Genomic DNA, 23,430 nt, shown 5'->3' with positions numbered 1-23,430 from the left:
GCTCCCCACTCCCCTTCCTCCATTCTCCCCACTCTCTTCCTCTACACTCCCCACCTCCACACTCCCCACTCCCTTCCTCTACACTCTCCACCTCCACGCACCCCACACCCCTCCACCGCGCTCCCCACTCCCCTCCTCCACGCTCCCCTCCACCACGCTCCCCACTCCCCTCCTGCCTGCTCCCCTCCACCACGCTTCACACTCCCCTTGTCCATACTCCCTTTCCCCACTAACATCCCGCATGCTCCCCATTCTCCCCTTCACGCTCCCCTCCACCATGCTCCCCACTCCCTTCCTCAACGCTCCCCGCTCCCCTCACCCAAGCTCTCCACTCCCCTCCTCCACGCTCCCCTCCCTTCCTCCATGCTCCCCACTCCCTTCCTCCACGCTCCCCTCCACCACGCTCCCCACTACCGTCCTCCACACTCCCCACTCCCCTCCTCCACGCTCCCCACTCCCTTCCTCCACGCTCCCCTCCACCACGCTCTCCACTCCCCTCCTCCACACTCCCTTCCTCCACATCCCCCACTCCCCTCCTCCGCTCCTCACCTCCATGCTCCCCACTCCCCTCCACCACACTCCCCTCCTCCATACACCCTTTCCGCACTAACCTCCAGCATGCTCCCCATTCCCCTCCTCCACGCTCCCCTCCACCATGCTCCCCATTCCCTTCCTCAACGCTCCCGGCTGCCCTCCACCGCGCTCTCCACTCCCCTCCTCCACGCTCCCCATTCCCTTCCTCAACGCTCCCGGCTGCCCTCCACCGCGCTCTCCACTCCCCCCACTCCCTTCCTCCACGCTCCCCTCCACCATGCTCCCCACTCCCTTCCTCAATGCTCCCCGCTCCCCTCCACCACTCTCTCCACTCCCCTCCTCCAGGCTCCCCTCTCCCTTCCTCTATGCTCCCCACTCCCTTCCTCCAAGCTCCCCACTCCCCTTCCTCCATGCTCCCCTCCACCACACTCCCCACTCCCTTCCTCACGCTCCGCTCCACCATACTCCCCACTCCCCTCCTCCATGCTCCCCACCTCCATGCTCCCCACTCCTTTCCTCTAAGCACCGCGCCACCACGCTCTCCACTCCCCTCCACCACGCTCTACACTCCCCTCCTCCACACTCCCCTCCTCCACGCTCCCCACTCCCCACCTCCATGCTCCCCACTCCCCTTCCTCCATTCTCCCCACTCTCTTCCTCTACACTCCCCACCTCCACGCTCCCCACTCCCTTCCTCTACACTCTCCACCTCCACGCACCCCACACCCCTCCACCGCGCTCCCCACTCCCCTCCTCCACGCTCCCCTCCACCACGCTCCCCACTCCCCTCCTGCCTGCTCCCCTCCACCACGCTTCACACTCCCCTTGTCCATACTCCCTTTCCCCACTAACCTCCCGCATGCTCCCCATTCTCCCCTTCACGCTCCCCTCCACCATGCTCCCCACTCCCTTCCTCAACGCTCCCCGCTCCCCTCCACCACGCTCTCCACTCCCCTCCTCCACGCTCCCCTCCCTTCCTCCATGCTCCCCACTCCCTTCCTCCACGCTCCCCTCCACCACGCTCCCCACTACCGTCCTCCACACTCCCCACTCCCCTCCTCCATGCTCTCCACTCCCTTCCTCCATGCTCCCCACTCCTTTCCTCTAAACACCGCTCCACCACGCTCTCCACTCCCCTCCTCCACGCTCCCTCCCTTCCTCCATGCTCCCCACTCCCTTCCTTCATGCTCCTCCACGCTCCCCTCTCCCTTCCTCCATGCTCCCCACTCCCTTCCTCCAAGCTCCCCTCCACCACGCTCCCACTCCCCTCCTCCACGCTCTCCACTCCCTTCCTCCATGCTCCCCACCTCCATGCTCCCCACTCCTTTCCTCTAAGCACCGCTCCACCACGCTCTCCACTCCCCTCCTCCACGCTCCCCTCCCTTCCTCCATGCTCCCCACTCCCTTCCTCCATGCTCCCCTCCACCACGCTCTACACTCCCCTCCTCAACACTCCCCCCTCCACGCTCCCCACTCCCCACCTCCATGCTCCCCACTCCCCTTCCTCCATTCTCCCCACTCTCTTCCTCTACACTCCCCACCTCCACGCTCCCCACTCCCTTCCTCTACACTCTCCACCTCCACGCACCCCACACCCCTCCACCGCGCTCCCCACTCCCCTCCTCCACGCTCCCCTCCACCACGCTCCCCACTCCCCTCCTGCCTGCTCCCCTCCACCACGCTTCACACTCCCCTCGTCCATACTCCCTTTCCCCACTAACCTCCCGCATGCTCCCCATTCTCCCCTTCACGCTCCCCTCCACCATGCTCCCCACTCCCTTCCTCAACGCTCCCCGCTCCCCTCCACCACGCTCTCCACTCCCCTCCTCCACGCTCCCCTCCCTTCCTCCATGCTCCCCACTCCCTTCCTCCACGCTCCCCTCCACCACGCTCCCCGCTGCCCTCCACCGCGCTCTCCACTCCCCTCCTCCACACTCCCCTCTCCCTTCCTCCATGCTCCCCACTCCCTTCCTCCAAGCTCCCCTCCACCACGCTCTCCACTCCCCTCCACCACGCTCTCCACTCCCTTCCTCCACGCTCCCCTCCTCCACGCTCTCCACTCCCCTCCTCCACACCCCCCACTCCCTTCCTCCACGCTCCCCTCCACCATGCTCCCCATTCCCTTCCTTAACGCTCCCCGCTGCCCTCCACCACGCTCTCCACTCCCCTCCTCCAGACTCCCCTCTCCCTTCCTCCATGCTCCCCACTCCCTTCCTCCAAGCTCCCCACTCCCTTCCTCCACGCTCCCCTCCACCACACTCCCCACTCCCTTCCTCACGCTCCGCTCCACCAAACTCCCCACTCCCCTCCTCCACGCTCTCCACTCCCTTCCTCCATGCTCCCCACCTCCATGCTCCCCACTCCCCTCCTCCATGCTCTCCACTCCCTTCCTCCATGCTCCCCACCTCCATGCTCCCCACACCCCTTCCTCCATGCTCCCCACTCCCCTTCCTCCCTGCTCCCCACTCCCCTCCACCACACTCTCCACTCTCTTCCTCCATGCTCCCCACCTCCATGCTTCCTACTCCCCTTCCTCCATGCTCCCCACTCCCCTTCCTCCATGCTGCCCTTCCTCCATGCTCCCCACTCCCCTTCCTCCATGCTCCCCTTCCTCCATGCTCCCCACTCCCCTTCTCCACACTCCACCTCCACACTGTAATTGTAATTACATGTCTATGAATACATTTACAATAAATCTTTGAAACAATAAAATTAGTGCTAAATGCTAAATCTAGTTAACTGCTGTCTCTGCTATGCTCCATAAAACAATCAAAATGAGTGCACACAAGCTATAAAGGTCATTAAGACTGATTAAAAAAAGAGAAAAAAGGTGTTTTATGCAATAAGTAGATTTTCTTGTGGGTTTAAAAAAATATTGCAATAATAATTCTCTCTCATAATTCTTTCTCCATTACTACTACAGATATATATTTGACATTCAGCTCTGTTTGCAGGTGCGTAGAGAACCTTTGAACATATTAAAACTTATCTGTGAAACATGTTGCTGTTGTTTGTTCATTCATTTCTAACCAGTTCTAACTATTCAGTTCATCCATGATTCCAAGAAAAATATGAGTGAACCCATTTCTTTGAAAGGGAAATACGTGTGCCACTGTGTATATAACGTTGCACTATGCAGAAAAATCGCTCCGCCATTTCCTGGTTGCTAAAACTCTAATAGTTTGCTTAGTTTCAGTTTTTATGACAAGATAAGAGAGTATAGTGTAGAGAATCATTGTACCACGTAAAGCACTGAGAAAAATATATGTTCCATAAGCAAAAATATTGTTGTTTCAGCTGGTGTACAAAATTGAAATTAAAAGATGCAAAAAACAAAACTTAAGAAAACAGGAAGCATAGAACATTTAGAACATAGCACATAGAACATATCTACCGCTTCTTAGACTTGCTTTCAAGTAGAATGATAGATCTATAACTCACATTTCTATGTGAATTTGGTCAGGTCACCCAAAAAGTGACATATTGCCACTTTTAAATAATGCTAGTTCACCTCCAACCTAGCAGTCTGATCCAATAACATCCAAGCCCTAAAAATGGGGGACTATGTACAAAAAGTTCTGTAATTTCAAAAACGTTCACCCAGTATGAATGAAAATACACTGAAATTAAAGCTGACAATCTGCACTTTAATAACCTCATAGTTATTGTATTAAATCCAAAGTTCACAAGTGGACTATGAGAAGGCCATCTGTGAAATATCCACTCAGATTTGACATTTAATGTGTGAGAATATTCTGAAGAAAAAGGCAAAGCGTAAAGAGTTAGGATTTGTGCTTTTGCTGAGTTTGTTCCTCCATGCAGTTGCAGTGTTTTGAAGGAGAGTATTCTTGAGGGGATTAAACCAAGGACAGCGGTGCTTTAAGCTCCCTGGCCACCAGCAGCAGCAGCAGCAGCAGCTGTGTCCTGTCCTGTCCTCTCGTTTAAAGATGTCTGTGCTGAGGTTCTCACAGGCTCAGAGTCATTCACACCATCACTATCAACTATTAAAAGTACCGTATGACATCGTAACATCTCTTAAAAGAAAAAGAAGCACAAAAAAATAATAATAAAATAAACAACTAACCCACTGGGCACAGAATCACAGATGTCAATTCAATGTCTGTTCCACGGTGGTTCAGTGTAATTTCATTGAACTTACGTGGAAACACTATTGAGTCAACCAGTGGGAACCAAGTAATTGAAATAAAGTCATTCTCCAAAATTGTTTCGTTTTGTAGATGGTGGTTTGCATAATGCACACACAAACACTATTAACACACAGAGGAAGCAGTGGTTACTGTCTGTTGGTGTTCTACATTCACGTGTGGATTCTCTTATCTCTCTTTCACAGACCCAGTTTTGCCCACAGCACATCAGAGGATGCTGCACTCCACGTCTCCTGGCCTGAAAAGCATTCCCAACCTTGCCCCCCTTGCCACCATTCAGGTAGCCCAGGCTCCATGACGGACTGCAGACATGGGGGAATCCACAGGCTGACTCCTGGAGACACTCTGGAGTTCCAACCACTTATAATCCAGAAGTTGTCATCACTAACCCACAGTACGAAAGCCCTCAGTGCAGACAAAATAAAAGCATTGAGGTTACTATTTTTAAATGGGGCGTTGTTCACCGTTTTGTATAGGCAGCCATCTAGGTCCATTGATATGGGGACTACAAAGACTTACTGCTGGATGTCACATTGCATTGCTCCGGATAAAGCAAAAAGAGGAGATCTAGCTCAACACATCCTTTTTCAAGTGTCATCTTTGTTTTCATGCCTTGTTCACCGGGATGTGACGCAGACTCCATGTCAAAGCTTTAATCCAATAAAGACTCATTCTTTCTCTTTGCAGCATGTCATTTAATTTAACAACGCTCGCCTTTTGCTGTGAGCGTGGTCATAGCACCCTTGCTCATCACAAGGGAAAGTAAGAGTGACTAGAAGCTGGGGTTGAAAGAGGACCCTTCTGAACTGAAGCTTTCTACTCATCATTATCATCCCATGTAGGGCCTGGATATAGCCCTTCACAACCAGCCCCTGCTTACGAATCAACTCTACCAGTCCACTGACAGTGCAGTGTTCCATAGGAATACACACAGAATAGTATGTTAGAATTAGTCAGGGAAACCATTTGGAATAGAATGGTAACATGTGCATTCAAGCACATTAACGTTCATAGCTACTGTACAGTACGCACAGTGCTGACTGTCAACACGCGAACTTTGTGGATATCGTTGCATGCTGTAAAAATGTAACTGAAAATACCATTAATTCCTTCTGTGCACTCATTTATAATATACAAATGTACAGCGCAACAGTATTAGATAACAGGTGTGGGTAGCTGGCTGTTCCGGTGAGCAGCAGCAGTGATTTCTAACATGCAGAGGCCCAGCGCACCCAGAGCATGGACCCAGAGCATGGACCCAGAGCATGGACCCCTGAGCCTGTTGGATTCTCTGGCACCACTACACCACCAGAGCTCCTCCTAACAGGCCTGATGGAAGTCTCTCACTGCACGACAACTCAGCTACACTGGGCTTCCCCACCTCCACGTTCAATCTTCATTTACAGTCTGTCTGTTTTGTTGACGAGCAATTATATTTGTTTTATTGTGATGTGGTTAAACAGACTGACAATGATCACATTATCAAAGACAAATTGTGTTTTCCTTCTAACAGGGACAAGTAATGCTGGCCGAAATATTTTCAGTCTGCAAGCAAAGCATTTCCATTAGTGTGTAATCAGTGCCAATCTTTTGACAGTGTGATGTACTGCCTTGATGTCAATGGCTTGGTAATCAACCATCTTAATAGCTGAGTTATTTTAGATGGTAGCTACAGTTAGCACAAAGCGCAGCACTGATCACTGAGATGATGACATCCCTACTGTGTGTGTGTCTGTGTGAGTCTGCAAGTCTCACAGAGAAAATCACTATATCAAAAAAGAAACGCAAACCCAATTTCAGACAATTAACTGTTGGGTTAAAGATAGCCGTTTGCTCTTCAAACGTTAATAGACAGCTAAATCCAAAGTCAGGGCAAAGTTACTGGACATAGATGCCATGAAAAATGGCCCAGGAAAAAGCAGCCTCCAAGCACATTATGCAGCACACCGGAGATATTCTAGAAAGATGATGATAGTCAAGTAAGTCAAGGTGTGTTGCAGTGCAAACCACCCAAAATAACACTGTAGTTTGTTCACCTCATAGTAGCAGAAAAAAACAAACTAAAGAAAAATGGTCTTACCTTCTACTGCTTTCTGGATAACTGTATGGAATCAGAGAAGACAGAGAATCATTAGTATTGGTGACTGAAGCACATTCACAATCTATAAATGAATAAAGAGCTGCACCAAACAGTTAATGCTAATTCTTCTGGGTTTATTTTATTTATTTATTTCACCTTTATTTAACCAGGTAGGCAAGTTGAGAACAAGTTCGCATTTACAATTGCGACCTTTAACTAAAACACATACAGTAGGCCTCTGTTATTACAACACATACAGTAGGCCTCTCTAATTACAACACATACAGTAGGCCTCTCTAATTACAACACATACAGTAGGCCCATCTCTAATTACAACACATACAGTAGGCCTCTCTAATTACTACACATACAGTAGTCCTCTCTATATACAACACATTCAGTAGGCCTCTAATTACAACACATACAGTAGGCCTATAATTACAACACACACAGCAGGCCTCTAATTACAACACAGTGCAGGCCTCTAATTACAACACAGTGTCGGCCTCTAATTACAACACATACAGTAGGACTCTGTAATTACAACATGTACAGTAGGCCTCTAATTACAACACAGTAGGACTCTGTAATTACAACACATACAGTAGGCCTCTCTAATTACAACACATACAGTAAGCCTCTCTAATTACAACACATACAGTAGACCTCTCTAATTACAACACATACAGTAGGCCTCTCTAATTGCAACACCTACAGTAGGCCTCTCTAATTGCAACACATACAGTAGGCCTCTCTAATTACACCACATACAGTAGGCCTCTGTTATTACAACACATACAGTAGGCCTATCTAATTACAACACATACAGTAGACCTCTCTAATTACAACACATGCAGTAGTTCTCTGTTATTATAACACATACAGTAGGCCTCTGTAATTACAACACAGTGTCGGCCTCTAATTACAACACATACAGTAGGCCTCTGTTATTACAACACATACAGTAAGCCTCTGTAATTACAACACAGTGTCGGCCTCTAATTACAACACATACAGTAGGACTCTGTAATTACAACATGTACAGTAGGCCTCTAATTACAACACAGTAGGACTCTGTAATTACAACACATACAGTAGGCCTCTCTAATTACAACACATACAGTAAGCCTCTCTAATTACAACACATACAGTAGACCTCTCTAATTACAACACATAGAGTAGGACTCTGTAATTACAACACATACAGTAGGCCTCTCTAATTACAACACATACAGTAGACTTCTAATTACAACACATACAGTAGGCCTCTCTAATTGCAACACCTACAGTAGGCGTCTCTAATTACAATACACACAGTAGACCTCTCTACTAACAACACACACAGGTCTCTAATTACAAGACATTCAGTAGGACTCTGTAATTACAACACATACAGTAGGACTCTGTAATTACAACACATACAGTAAGCCTCTGTAATTACAACACATACAGTAGGCCTCTAATTACAACACATACAGTAGCACTCTGTACCTCTAATTACAACACATGCAGTAACTCTCTGTACCTCTAATTACAACACATACAGTAGGCCTCTCTAATTACAACACATACAGTAGGCCTCTAATTACAACACATACAGTAGGCCTCTCTAATTACAACACATACAGTAGGCCTCTCTAATTATAACACATACAGTATGCCTCTCTAACTTTAACACATACAGTAGGCCTCTCCATAGACCGTTCTAATCTATACAATATAATGATCCTGATACTCAACACATACATTTAGTGGGCAATAGGCATCTCTTTAAAATACTAGCACATAGCATTTTACCCCATATGTACTGTAATAAAGGCTGACACTGCTGTACTAAAGCAGTTTTATCAGAGGATCCCTCATAGCTCATTCCTACATGAAGGTTATATTGGATATCTATGCTTTCGATGAGGCACATTTACATGAGACAATCTACATTATGAGAACAGGATATGGTCTTCTAGGAAGGTTACACTTCTAGGTATGTTACATATGATTCACCCAGTCAAGCCTATAAATGCCATATCATTGCATACCGATATACTGTATCATTAAACGATTACAAGTACAGACAAATTACAAGCCAACAGAGTTAAAGATGCACCGACACTGACTCACAATGCGCACACACACACACACACACACACACACACACACACACACACACACACACACACACACACACACACACACACACACACACACTTTGGGGAAATATTGTAAGTTATAAGGTCCCAACATAAAGTTATCTGCGGGAACATTAATGGAAGAAATGATGAAATAAATAAATAACGGCAGGAGAGTGGAAACCTGATACAGTCTCTCAAAGGTTTGGAAGAGGCCCAACAGTTTAAATTCCACATTACTTTTACCACCATTCACCCCTGGTAGTTGATTAGCAATGCCTCTGAAGTAGTTGCCACAGAGATCCGAGACCACATCAACTCAATTCCCCTGTGACGACAGGAACCTACTGACGGCAACACACAGCCTCACCCAGACCTAGTGTGTAATGAAGCACGGAAAGCCCCAGATTGCCAAGCAATAAGTGTCTGCGGGGCGGATGTTGTCAGAGGAGGGAAGGTGGGAGTCAAGGCAGTGCTTTGCCTTGGTGATGAGTGAGTCACAGTTCCACTTCCTTGTTGGAGACTGCGATGCCATCGTGATAATGAGGGGAAAGAGGCTGAGAGCAATGCATTGTGTCAAGATCCTGGGGCTCAAAGGAATCTATGATGCTAGCCCTTAAAGAGGCTATATGAATGCCAACATCACTTACTGGTTTAAAGACCAACGGATTGGATTGAATGGGAAAATGAAATGTATTCAGAGAGAAATTCATTTTCATTCACTACTACTTGAGGAAGGTAAATTCAATTTCCCCAAATTGTGATAGATAAAAAATGAATAAATGTGGCTGTGTAATCTCACTTGAAAGGAAGAAGGAAATATTCAGAGAGAATCAGGCCACATTGTATATACTGTTTTCCAAACAGTGAAAAGACAACGTCTCTGTGTGTGAGCATATTACGGAGCACGGCCAACTGTCACTATAAATCATGAGAGTGCACAGGGTCCTAATGATGAGAGTTCAGATACAGGTGAGTTGATGTCCCAGCACAATGACTGATCTGCCTCAACATTATGGCAACATCTTATATGAGTCAAAATGACTAATATTGGTGAGACTAAACTACAGAGTTACAGGATCACAAGTGACTTCGAGATTCAATGTAACCTTTAAAGATCCTGATACTCCACATGTATCAGTCCAGAGCTTAACTTTCATTCATCCAGAAAATAGATATGACAAACTGATAACTCAGTTACAAGGTTTCTGATAAATAACCTCCACTGAATGTGGTCCAACTAATGCTTCCAGTCTTCTGTTCTGAAAAAACAAATCCATAAATAGCTAGAATGATTAAGTCCTGAGCAAATGAAAGCCCTATGACTCAGCTAAACAAAATTCTAGGGCTAGAATCCAGATTCCTTAAAGGACAACAGGGCTTTGTGTTCCGTCAAAGCCTTCACACAATGAGACAGACAGAGGCATTAGTCCTGCTTTCTAATTGTAATCCAATTGATGTGTGCAGCTCATAGAAGTGAAATACAGTACGCAGCTTTATGGAATAGTGAGAGTTGGCAGAATAAATTCAACATATGACGGTGGTGGAAGCGTGACAAGAAGTGAGATACACTGAGTTAATGGAAAATATAGGGTTGAACATAACCAACAGACCCAACCAGGCAAATGTTGAAGAAATATATGGAGAGGTCCGTATATCTTTTAATCTTCACTTGTTTACTTTGGCTTGAAACTTGGCACAATAGTAAAGGCCACGATGGAGTTGAATGCCAGTTATAGCTTAAACTGCCAGAGGCAATTTAACGTTAACAAGCAATTTCTCTGTCACTGTGAAACTCATTATGGCTAGAAGAACATTTGAAAGAGCTTGAAGGCAGCTACAAGTGTTCCAAATGTAGGGTTCAAGCTGGGCCAATACCTTGTCAGACGTTACTTGTGTTATTGATTTCTTAACATTTAAAAAAGAGGAAGGCCCATCAAAGTTGATAGAAACGAGGGACAAAGGTTTGTGAGTAGTGATTTGTTTGGATGGGTGTCTCGCATCAACTACTAGAGACAATGTGTATGCCAATCAGTGACCCCTGGTGAGCTGTTTCTATGCCGTTCAACCATATTGGAATAAATCAAAAACATGGGATTTGGTTGGACACTTTGATCAATGCTACATGGCACAAAAATATCCAGAAAACTTTTTAAAATAGGAGTTTATTCAACTAATCAAACCCACCACCCTGGTCTGTGCGTATACTGAACACATTTTTCCATAGAGGAGTCGGGCTATAACAACTAACAACTCGGTCATCTTTGTTGGTTGTAAAATCAACCCTTCCATGCTCCAATAAATTGCTTTTTTATTGAAATGAAAATTGACATTTAGATTCATCTCCTGCAGGCAGACAAAGACAGTATCTAATACTGAATGACCTTGAGCAAACACAATACCCAATGTGTCGACACAGATAACATATTCAACTCAAAGTGACTTCTGAGACACACCGAAGAGCTGAGATGAGATGAATGCTATACACATACCCACATATGTGTTTGAACTAGGAAAGCTTTTCTCGAGAGCTTGCTTTTTCCTCAACCATGTCTCTAAGAACAGTCGGGCGAGAGCAAGACAGGACATGGGTTTAAGTTGCTGTCATAACTATTTTAAAATAAAAGTGCTACATAACAATAAATGCTACTCTATGACAAAAAAAAACATCTGGTGTGAGGACAATGCCCAACATTAATGGTGTCCCATGTGAGGACAACCAACTACATTACTTGAAGACACAATACATTCCAAATCCCTTCAAGTTAATCCTTGGGGTAACAGTTCACTTGTTAACCATCTTATACACCTCATAATGATGTATTCTACTGATGTCTGCTCTCTACAATTCAGACTGCAGTGCCGAAGATTGGCTCTGTCAGGTAACCTCTATAACAGCAACAGTGTGTGCATACTACATCCGTGTAAAACTCAGACCCCTACTCATAATATACAGTGCCTTCAGAAAGTATTCATACTCCTTGACATATTCCACATTTTGTTGTGCTACAGCCTGAATTCAAAATTGATTAAATAGATTTCTCTCTCACTATTTACATACAATACCCCATAATGACAAAGTGAAAACATGTTTTTAGATAAATAAAAAAAAATGAAACAGAAATATGTAAGTATTCACACCCCTTTGCTATGGCACTCCAAACTGAGCTCAGGTGCATCCAATTTCCTTTGATCATCCTTGAGATGTCAATACAACTTCATTGGAGTCCACTTGTGGCCAATTCAGTTGTTTGGACATGATTTATTTTTAATGAAACAAATGTCTATAGAAGATCCCAGAGTTGAGAGTACTTGTCAGAGCAGAAACTATACCATGAAGTCCAAAGAACTGTCCGTAGATCTCTGAGAGAACTGTGATGAGGCGCATATCTGGGGAAGGGTATAAAGCAACTTCTATAGTGTTGAAAGTTTCCAAGAGCACAGTGGTCTCCATCATTGGGAAATAGAAAATATATGGAACTAGCCAAACTGCCTAGAGCTGGCCGTCTAACCAAACCGGGCAAGAAGGACCTTGGTCAGATAGGTGACCAAGAACCCAATGACCACTCTAACAGAACTACAGAGTTACTTGACTGAGAAGGGAGAACCTGCCAAAAGGACAACAGTCTCTACAGCTTTTCACCAATCTGAACTTTATGGGAGAGTGTCCAGATGGAAGCCACTCCTGAGAAAAAGGCAAATGACATCACAAATGGAGTTTGCAAATAGGCACGTGACAGACAGAGCATTAGGCAAAAGATGATGTGGTCTGATGAGACAACAAATTAACTCTTTGGCCTGAATGCAAAGCACTATGTTTAGAGAAAACCAGGCACAGCTCATCACCCGTCTAACACCATCCCTACCATAAGGCATGGTGGTGGAAGCATCATGCTATGGGGATGCTTTTCAGCGGCACGGACTGGGAGACTGGTAAGGATAGAGGGAACAATGAATGGAGCCAAATACAGGCCAATCCTTGATGAGAGCCTGCTTCAGAGTGCAAACGACCTTAGACTGGGGCGAAGATTTACATTCCAACAGGACAATGACCCCGAGCATACAGCCAAAACAATGCTGGATTGGCTTCAGAACAAGTGTGTGAAAGTCCTTTAGTGGCACAGCGAAAGCCCAGACTTGAAAACCATTGAAAATCTGTGGAAAGGCTTAAAGATTGCTGTTCACCGCCGCTCCCCATCAAACTTAACAGAGCTTGTGAAACTCTGCAAGGAAGAAAAGGAGAAAATCCCAAAATCCAGATGTGCAAAGCTGATACAGACATGCCCAAAACGACTCAAAGCTGATACAGACATGCCCAAAACGACTCAAAGCTAATACAGACATACCCAAAACGACTCAAAGCTAATACAGACATACCCAAAACGACTCAAAGCTGATACAGACATGCCCAAAACGACTCAAAGCTGATACAGACATACCCAAAACGACTCAAAGCTGATACAGACATACCCAAAAATGACCCAAAGCTGTAAACGCTGCCAAAGGTGCTTCTACAAAGTATTCAGTCAGGGGTGTGAATACTTATGTAAAAAATGTATTTCTGTATTTTATTTTCAATAAATGTGAGAGAGGAAAATTGTAAAACATGTTTTCACTTTGTCATTATGGGGCATTGTGTGTAGATGGTTGAGAAAACCATATATAAATACATTTTGAATTCAGGCTATAACACAAAATGTGGAATAAGTCAAGGGGCATGAATACTAAATAATAGGAACTGTAAAAAATATAAAACAGAGTTTCCTACATAGCTTCCATGTCAGGAGACACAAAACGGTTTCAAATGTCAGTAGGGCAAGGCCAGCAGTGCATCAGAGAGGGATGGATAGCAGAATGAGTTGATTTGAATGGGAGCAGAGCAGGCCTACAGATTCTCCATGTCTTTGCATCAGAGTACATGAGTGTATCCCCATTCCCTGGATTGGCTGGCAAATGAGGCGTGTGTCAGAGGGAGACGTGCGTACAGCAGTCTGATTTATGTCGCTGTCCTAATTCTCCTCTCTGGTGAGGAGCGCTGTAATCGACTTTGACCCTCCTCTTGGCTCTGAGGGTAAAGGTTAGTCCAGATACACTTGAGAGAGATGACTGGGCCAATGAGGCTCAGTAATGACCATGTGGCCATGTGATTTCTTGACAGATGCATGGTCTTGAAATGGCTACAAATTCCAAATCTTTGCTCCTTCAAAGCTCAAGCTCTGTCAGAATTCAGCAGATACAGTTAAAGTCAGAAGTTTACATACACTAAGGTTGGAGTCATTAAAACTTGTTTTACAACCACTCCACAAATTGCTTGTTAACAAACTATAGTTTTGGCAAGTCGGTTAGGACATCTACTTTGTGCATGACAAGTCATTTTTCCAACAATTGTTTACAGACATATTATTTCACAATTCCAGTGGGTCCGAAGTTTACATACACTAAGTCGACTGTGCCTTTAAACAGCTTGGAACATTCCAGAAAATGATGTAATGGCTTCAAAAGCTTCTGATAGGCTAATTGACATCATTGTGAAGATGCTGGAGGAAATGGGTACACGGGTACAAAAGTATCTATGTCCACAGTAAAATCAATTCTACATCAACATAACCCGACAGGCCGATCAGCAAGGAAGAAGCCACTGCTCCAAAACCGCCATAAAAAAGCCAGACAACGGTTTGCAACTACACATGGGGACAAAGATCATACTTTTTGGAAAAATGTCTTCTGGTTTGATGAAACAAAAATAGAACTGTTTGGCCAGTTTAGAGGAAAAAGGGGGAGGCTTATAAGCCGAAGAACACCATCTCAACCGTGAAGCACGGGGGTGGCAGCATCATGTTGTGGGGGTGCTTTGCTGCAGGAGGGACTGGTGCACTTTACAAAATAGATGGCCTCATGAGGAATGAAAAATGGTTTAAGGACAACAAAGTCAAGTTATTGGAGTGGCCATCACAAAGTCCTGACCTCAATCCTATAGAAAATGTGTGGGCAGAACTGAAAAAGCGTGTGCGAGCAAGGAGGCCTACAAACCTGGCTCAGTTACACCAGCTGTCAGGAGGAATGGGCCAAAATTCATCCAACTTATTGTGGGAAGCTTGTGGAAGGCTACCCGAAACGTTTGACCCAAGTGAAACAATTTAAAAACAATGCTACCAAATACTAATTTAGTCTATGTAAACTTCTGACCTACTGTGAATGTGATGAAAGAAATAAAAGATACATAATTCTCTCTACTATTATTCTGACATTTCACATTCTTAAAATAAAGTGGTGTAGGTGTATGTAAACTTCTGACTTCAACTGTAACTATATGTGACTCGTTTCAGGAAACTAGGAGTATGTCCTACTTTAAAAAACATCTAAATATGTTTTTTGGCAGAAATACCTTCTGGAACATGTGAACTTTCCTGTGCCTAAAAAAACTTGTATGCCATCTGTAAATATGAATAAAATTGTCAAATTACGAGCCTAATTGGTTTAACCACAACCTTCCAGTCAGCAACCTTCCCGCTAGCCATGATTGGCTGAGATAATGAGTGGGCTGGACATGCAGAGAGAGGAGTTCAGATTGGTCTGCCATTTAGCACGCTTCTGTCTATTTGAGCTGGTCAGTATGTGTAGGTAATCGTCTCTAAAGCAGCATTTAAACAAATATATTGCGATAGTAGAACTGCATAAGTGTTTCTCTCCACTTTCTGGAGAACTGTTTTGAAATCAGTGGAATTGGAGTATGATAGCTAAGGAGATGGAGAAAACACCTGTCTCCGGATTACGTCTTCAAACTAATGGCAACCATGGCATCCGTGAGAGAGGGAGAAGCGTCCATCCATGTATACAGGTAAGATAGTCTAGCTAGCTACATTTTCAGATATTACACGTTTCTAATTTTGTCAGAAAGTCGTTTTCATTTCAAGTTAAGTGTACTGTTAGCTAGCTAGTTAACATTAGCTGGTTGGATCGCTAGCTAACGTTACGTGTATGATCTGTGTAGTAATATTATTCGTATCTCAGAGCCATTTGCTTTTCTATTTATAGCCTAATGTTTGATAGCTAGCTAACATTGCACCTGGTTGGTTAGCTACCTGCAGATTCATGAAGGGCAGTAACATTATGAGTTGGGATTATGGTTCATTGTTTAGTTAGCTAGCAACATGTCTTAACAAAAGACTCCACTATGCAAGTAACCGTTTCAATAGAATGTTAATGATGTCACTGCGACAACTGTTGATAGGCGTAACTGGTACATTCGCTATCTACTCCGATTTCAGAGCACTCTCATCTGAGTGTGCCAGAGTGCAGAGTAACTGATAAATTTCCGAATGCTCAAACCCGTTGAATATGTCCGGTGTCAGTAAATGTTGGCAAAAAAGGGTAAATTGTTGCCAGCCTAACCAGCTCTGTTAGGGTGAGTAAAATGGTCATAGTGAGCGGTTCTCTCATTTGTGTCTGAAAGTAGCTATCAAGCTAGCTAGCCAGTTAGCTTGGGTGCTTGACTGCTGTTGTTAGGCCAGAATACTCGAACCAACCCTTAAAGAGATCAGTGGGGCTAAAGCTTAAGAGGGTGTGAACGATGCTGAATGGGTGTAGACAAAAAAGAGGTCTCCAGTAGGTGTACAAAATATTCAAAGGCAATTTTCTCAAAAGTGAGGTTACAAGTTCCTTAACTTTCAAAGCAGAACTACTTTCCCATTGTTCCTCAACTGTAGTGTATGCATTTTCTAGCTCAGAGTCTCAACTTTTATCCAATCTAAAAAACACAATTTCAAATTTTGCTACGGAAGACCAAATCCAGTGGGTTAGTCACAAATGTATTATTTGTACATTTCTTATAAGTCATATTTTTTTTTATCATGTCTTGTTATCTTTTATCTCTTTCTCTCTCTCTCTCTCTCTCATAGCTTTTGGCTTGCCTGATTTTATATTCTAGGTGACAAATATTGTACGCAGTCAAAGTGTGACACCACATTGGTATTGTACTGTATGTCTCTATTTAGAAATAAAAAAAGGTGCAGTATCAGCTCACACAGAAGCCGCCCTCTGTGGATCAGAACACAAAGGGAAGTGTGGAGGTAGTGGGGGAAGGGTCTAAACCTGATGCAGGCAGTGGATCACAGCCATGGCCATGTTATACTTGGGCATGGAACCAGTTAGCCCTGGGTGCATTGATCACTCTGAGGTGAGCATCCAGCCTATTGTTGAAATGTCATTATGTTGCAATAAGCTAAAGTATTCTGTTCCTATGGTAGCAGATATCTAGTATCAGGTAACAGCATGGTTTTAGAATGATGAACGGTAACACAATTATGAAATGACATGATATTAATTGACATTCTGAAAGGATCAGAACAAGTCAACTTTTTATTTCTATGAAAACATTCCCTTACACTCAGTAGGTGACTTCTACTAGCATGAGGTTTCCACCCTGCAGTATATGAGAATGGTAGCAGTAGAACAAAATGTCTGGGTGGAGGCTTGTAGATTTGCTTATTTCCCTTTAGCCATGAAACAGTCATCCACAAATGAGTTACGTGGGCCTAGCTAAACTCAGACAAAACCTCATCATAATCAACCGCCTATCCAACAATCTCAGTCAAACCCCCTAAGCATTCAGAAACAGAGCATCAAGCTGTGCTGAAATGTAGATAAACACAACTCTCCCACAAATAATTTATTAAAATGAAAATCTGTTCAGATAATGGCTCAGAATTACAAGTAAACCCCGAAGGAATCCCTCAAAAACCATCATTTAACTTCACAAAGCAATCAGTTTTACTGCTAAGGCATTCAAATGGAAAAACAGGCCCTTTCCAAAAACTCATTCAGCTCATTTTGTATTTGGCTCACCTTCATGGCAGTAGTTTCCCTTGTATCCAGTGTCGGTGCAGTCACAGAGGACCTCTCCCTGGTGGATGGAGCAGAGGCCTCTGTTGCTGCAGGGGTTCTGTTTAATGCACAGGTATTCCAAATCATTCTGAACACCCTGGCCATCCAGGAGCACGGGGAGGGTCTCCCCCAGCTTTAGGTTGGTGATCAGGCCCTGGAAGGGTGGCTCGTATTTGACGGTGCTGGACGTAAGGGCAGATAGGCGAACATCTGGAGAAATGCCGCCTACGTAAAGGTCACTGGCCACCACCATCTCACTTCTCTTGGACTTGACCTCGGACACCTTGTCCTCGTTGTCTACCACCAGGCTGGTCTCTCTGTAGTTACGGGTGAGCAGCACGCGGTGCCAGCGCTGGTCGTTGACACGAGTCTCCGTGTGCAGGGAGGCCGGCTCTGCACAGTGGATGGTGAAGCGAAGATGCAGCCGGCCGTCTGCGATCAGAAGCTCCAGGAAGTCACAGTTCCCTCCGTCGTCCAGGTAGAGCACCAGGGCCTTGCTGATGTTGGTCTTCAGAGCGAAGCTCAGCTGGCCTGTGGCCTTGGCTTCCCAGCGGCCGTACCGTGCCCACTGACCAGGGACTCCCTCGTACTCCAAGGCCGTGGCCATGACTGTCAACAGCAGCCCAGTCAATAGCAGGGGCCCTACGGCCCGAACTTCACACCTCCCCTGTCTGCTTATCATCTTCCACTTCTGACCCTAATCCCTCAAACTAGGTCTCGTTGCTTTTAATCCACTACCGCTGGGAGAGAGGCCGAAATGATCTCCAGTCTACACTGTTGTTGTGTTTTCCCTAAAGTGTACAGCAATAATATGATTCAAATTCTTCTCTTTAGCTTTGCCTCTCTATCCTGATTCTCTTCTTAGCCTCTCCATTGAGTGGAAAAATTGGGAATTGTGTCACCTGTTATCCAGAGAAGCGGCTACCATAACGTTCTGGTGATATCATAGAATCCATATGTTTTGGAATCTAGGAACTAGCACTAAACATTAAAGAGTCTAGGAACTAGCACTAAACATTTAAGAATCTAGGAACTAGCACTAAACATTTAAGAATCTAGGAACTAGCACTAAACATTTAAGAGTCTAGGAACTAGCACTAAACATTTAAGAATCTAGGAACTAGCACTAAACATTTAAGAATCTAGGTACTAGCACTAAACATTTAAGAATCTAGGAACTAGCACTAAATATTTAAGAATCTAGGTACTAGCAATAAACATTTAAGACTCTAGGAACTAGCACATACTGTAGCCTACACTGGGGAATTTTGGAACTAGCACATAGCCTAGGTTTAGGAATCTAGGAACTAGCATATAGCCTAGGTTTAGGAATCTAGGAACTAGCATATAGCCTAGGTTTAGGAATCTAGGACCTAGAACATACGTCTAGGAGTCTAGGAACTAGTACATTTACAAAACCAAGAGAAGTGGTGATTGTTGCAGAATGTTGAAGTGTGGTAGTTGGGTCAGAAAAAATACAAAACTAATTCAAGGTTCTCTGTTCCTCTTCCCCTCCCTCATAAACCAAATATCCTGGCCTCCTTCCAGCTGCAGTCCAGTCCAGTCTAGTCTCCAGGAGTTAGCTAGGCACAGAGCCAAGCAGAAACAGGTGCAAGCGCCATCTTCCTCAGTGTCCCATTGCTCTGGAACACACACAAGAAGACTATGTTATTTGGAGAGAAATAAAAGATCATTGACAGCGTAGCATCATATTAAAACTCCTGCCGCTGGAGCTTTCTAATCTACTGAAGTTGCGTAATCATATAACCAAAATAATGACATAACGTAATACATTATAAAAATTGAAGCTTTATCATTTTACACTGAACAGAAATATAAACCCAACATGTAAAGTGTTGGTCCCATGTTTCATGAGCTGAAATAAAAGATCCCAGAAATGTTCCACACGCACAAAAAGCTGATTTCTCTGAAATGTTGTGCACAAATTTGTTTACATCCCTGTTACTGAGCATTTCTCAGTAACAGGTGTGGCATATCAAGAAGTTGATTAAACAGCATGATCATCACACAGGTGCACCTTGTGCTGGGGACAATAAAAGGCCACCAAAATTATTATTTTTGTCACACAACACAATGCCACAGATGGTGCAAGTTTGAGGAAGTGTGCAATTGGCATGGCAGGAATGTCCACCAGAGCTGTTGAGGGATAATTGCATGTTCATTTCTCTACCATAAACCACCTAGAAAATTTGACAGTACTTCCAACCGGCCTCAGAACCGCAGACCATGTGTATGGCGTCATGTGGGCGAGCGGTTTCCTGATGTCACTGTTGTGAACACAGTGCCACAAGGTGGCGGTGGGGTTATGGCATGAGCAGGCATACGCTATGGACAATGTACACAATTGCATTTTATCTATGGCAATTTGAATGGACAGAAATACCGTGATGAGATCCTGAGGCCCATTGTGACGCCCATTTTTTTTTAAGGTATCTGTGACCAATAGATGCATATCTGTATTCCCAGTCATGTGAAAACCATAGATTGGGACCTAATGAATTTATTTAAATTGACTGATTTCCTCATATGAACTGTAACTCAGTAAAATCTTTGAAATTGTTGCATTTTGCGTTTATATTTTGTTGAGTATATAATAATCCATGTTATTATATAAATGTATGTTTTTTTATGTTCTGAAGCTATGCAAATCAAATAATTAAATAATGACATTAAAACAAATGATTAAAATATGACACATGAAAGAGAGAGAGAGAGAGAGAGAGAGAGAGAGAGAGAGAGAGAGAGAGAGAGAGAGAGAGAGAGAGAGAGAGAGAGAGAGAGAGAGAGAGAGAGAGAGAGAGAGAGAGAGAGAGAGAGAGAGAGAGAGAGAGAGAGAGAGAGAGAGAGAGAGAGAGAGAGAGAGAGAGAGAGAGAGAGAGAGAGAGAGAGAGAGAGAGAGAGAGAGACTATTGCAATGCATTATTTATTAGTCCCCTGGCAGACACAGAAGAGAACCCAGAGAGGCACGGGAGAAAAGGTTGCTTTAGTTAGAGAGCAATGGAGGCTTGGAGGGTAGGATGAGACTCTGGGCTTCTCGATCACATAGGGTTTGGGTTTGGGTTTGGAAGCTTCGTTGATATCACTATGTTGACGGAGAGAGAGAAAGAGCGAGAGAGAGATATGAGAGAGACAGCGAAAGAGGGGAGAGAAAGCAGATTGCTGTGTTCATTTTGGTGCATCTAATCAAATATGAAATGTATTTTTAGCAAGATTACCATTGTGTGCTGTAACTTTTCTCAAACGTCAGAAACACTGGGTGACATAAGGGAGAAAGTCTCAAATGTACAGTGCTCTCAGATTAGCTTCATCAGGATGGCCCTGCTGTTGTCACTTTCCAGTGCTTCTGTGTCCTTGAATGTAAATTCCAACAGCAATTCTCTTGCATAAATGAGAATAACAGTCAAGTCCCGTCAGTTATCTGCTAATAGATAGATACAAATAGATATAAGAGGAAGGTGAAACATTCCCCTTTCATGTATGCACCAAAATGACAATATCAACATGAAAACAATTGTTGAGAACAACAATACACACAATAATAACCTGTTTTCCCTATTACTTCAGTAAAAAGCTAAAGGTTGGGGCTGAACCAATGCAAACACTCTCAAGTTCATAGAAATATGACTCACCATCCATAATATGAAATGTAAAGTTAACCATGTTTTGAAGCTATTTAGTGTTTGTTTACATTTACTTTGTTTACAAACATACAAACAACTATATTTGGGGTTCTGATAGGGTACGGCAGTTGAACTAAGCTCATAAGGCATTTATACACTATATTTTTCAATAATCAATGGGTACATATCAATCATTTCTAAGTGCAACAATGGATGCAGGAACTGCAGATTGATCCTTTAATATAATAAAAAAATACCCACTTTCAATTAACACAATTATAGTCAATAAGCCAGCGTGATGCCGTAGTTCCAAGTTCCCCTCACCGCTCCATCTAATAAACTGAATCAAATCATCTTGATTAAAAACAGTTCTATTCACCTCTCTCATCAACCAAACCAGAAAGTGCTAAAGACTGCATGTCTTTTCAGACAAATCAGTGTATGTCTGCCTCCAGGAAAGCAACTGCAGAATCAAAGAAGCTAATTGCCTTAGGATTACCTGCTGAATTGCTGTGGCCAGTTTGGGTGCAGGCATTATGTCCTGCGGAACACAAATCTCACAGCTCTTGAGGATAATGAAACAGCCCAGGACCCTTGCATGTTGAATCGCCACTTGAAAAAAGAAAAGGCCTTGTGACCGCCTCAGTTTATTTATCTACAAATAACTTGGTAACACACCCGAATCAAAAACAGGGGTCATTGATACCAATCGATTGCAGAATCAAAGACACTGAATATATAGAGTGCAGATAGGGGTTACAGCAGAAGGACTGAAACCAACACATCAACAATCCTTTGCATTTGTTATGTTATGGATATAAAACTATATTTACTTGTTGCTAGCCTGAGGTATCTCCACACAGAAGGCTCCAGGTCAGACCAAGCACGAAGCCCAGCACCATCAAACATCTCTCCTCCTAGCTAGACAACAGGGATGAAGCTGAGGCTTAGAGGGCAGAAAGATATGTGTGGAGAAAACAGCGGAGAGTAATGAGCCCAACCAGTTCTGTTTACAGTCCAGAGAAGACCCTCTCCAGACCGGCTTTGAGCTGGATAATTCTCCGTCTCTGAGAGGAGAGGTGCGACGACAGGCTGGATAACATGTTGCAATGCAGCACTAATGCAAATGATCTATCAGACACCAGAGACCAGACTTAACTACATTTACGAGTGGCATTTATAACACCAACAATTATACAAGGATTAAAAAACGTAAGATCATTAACAATTCATATCACACAAACAACCTTTTGTGCAAGGGAATGTTAAATGACCTAGCAGGAATACAAAGACAAACCATTGTCCTGCCCACCCACTCTATGTGTCTGAATACAGTCTGAATACAGTGAATAATATTTTTCTCCCTCTCCCTCACTCGGACTGTGGCTGTGTTGGGAGGAAAGGGCAGCTATCCTCTCAGATGTGTCAGAGTGGTGCGATGCAGGTACAGAGCAGCCCTCTCTCCTGCCCTTCACTTCTGAACGTTACCTCTGACTCCAGTGTTGCATCAGGGCTCACTAACTCACTGAACATACAGGAGGCTGGGTGATGGTGGGGAACCAGGGCTGCTTCTGAAATGGCATAGTTCATTATATGGGGAATAGGGTGCCATTTCAGAGGCAGCCTGGGGGTTTCACAGCTCAAATGGAGAAAGATTAAGGCTTATGTCTTGATTTTATTTGTTGAAGTGTATGGAGGAGGAGATGAGGGGCAGTGTAAACACATGGAGGAGGAGATGATGGGCAGTGTAAACACATGGAGGAGGAGATGAGGGGCAGTGTAAACACATGGAGGAGGAGATGAGGGGCAGTGTAAACACATGGAGGAGGAGATGAGGGGCAGTGTAAACGTATGGAGGAGGAGATGAGGGGCAGTGTAAACGTATGGAGGAGGAGATGAGGGGCAGTGTAAACGTATGGAGGAGGAGATGAGGGGCAGTGTAAACGTATGGAGGAGGAGATGAGGGGCAGTGTAAACGTATGGAGGAGGAGATGAGGGGC

General features: G+C 44.4%; 1 protein-coding gene across 3 annotated transcripts in view; it reads right to left on the bottom strand.

Annotated features, from left to right (window-relative positions):
• Positions 1-18,707, bottom strand: part of LOC139388292 (neurexin 2a) — a 284,104-nt gene extending 265,397 nt beyond the window's left edge. Inside the window, exons 1-2 of one of the 3 annotated variants that reach the window (XM_071134879.1) lie at positions 17,751-18,707; positions 6,781-6,801 (exon numbers count right to left, since the gene is read on the bottom strand). In XM_071134879.1, the coding sequence (XP_070990980.1) occupies positions 6,781-6,801; positions 17,751-18,471 (742 nt within the window). In that variant the 5' untranslated portion in view covers positions 18,472-18,707. Of the gene's footprint in view, positions 1-5,971; positions 5,990-6,780; positions 6,802-17,750 lie in introns of all 3 variants that reach the window. The other 2 variants (XM_071134880.1, XM_071134881.1) reach the window with 2 other exon arrangements.
• Positions 18,708-23,430: the final 4,723 nt, after the last annotated feature.

The sequence above is a fragment of the Oncorhynchus clarkii genome, chromosome 29, assembly GCF_045791955.1.
Source record: "Oncorhynchus clarkii lewisi isolate Uvic-CL-2024 chromosome 29, UVic_Ocla_1.0, whole genome shotgun sequence".
Classification (NCBI taxonomy): Eukaryota; Metazoa; Chordata; class Actinopteri; order Salmoniformes; family Salmonidae; genus Oncorhynchus; species Oncorhynchus clarkii.
This window is presented reverse-complemented; position numbering and strand designations above follow the sequence as displayed.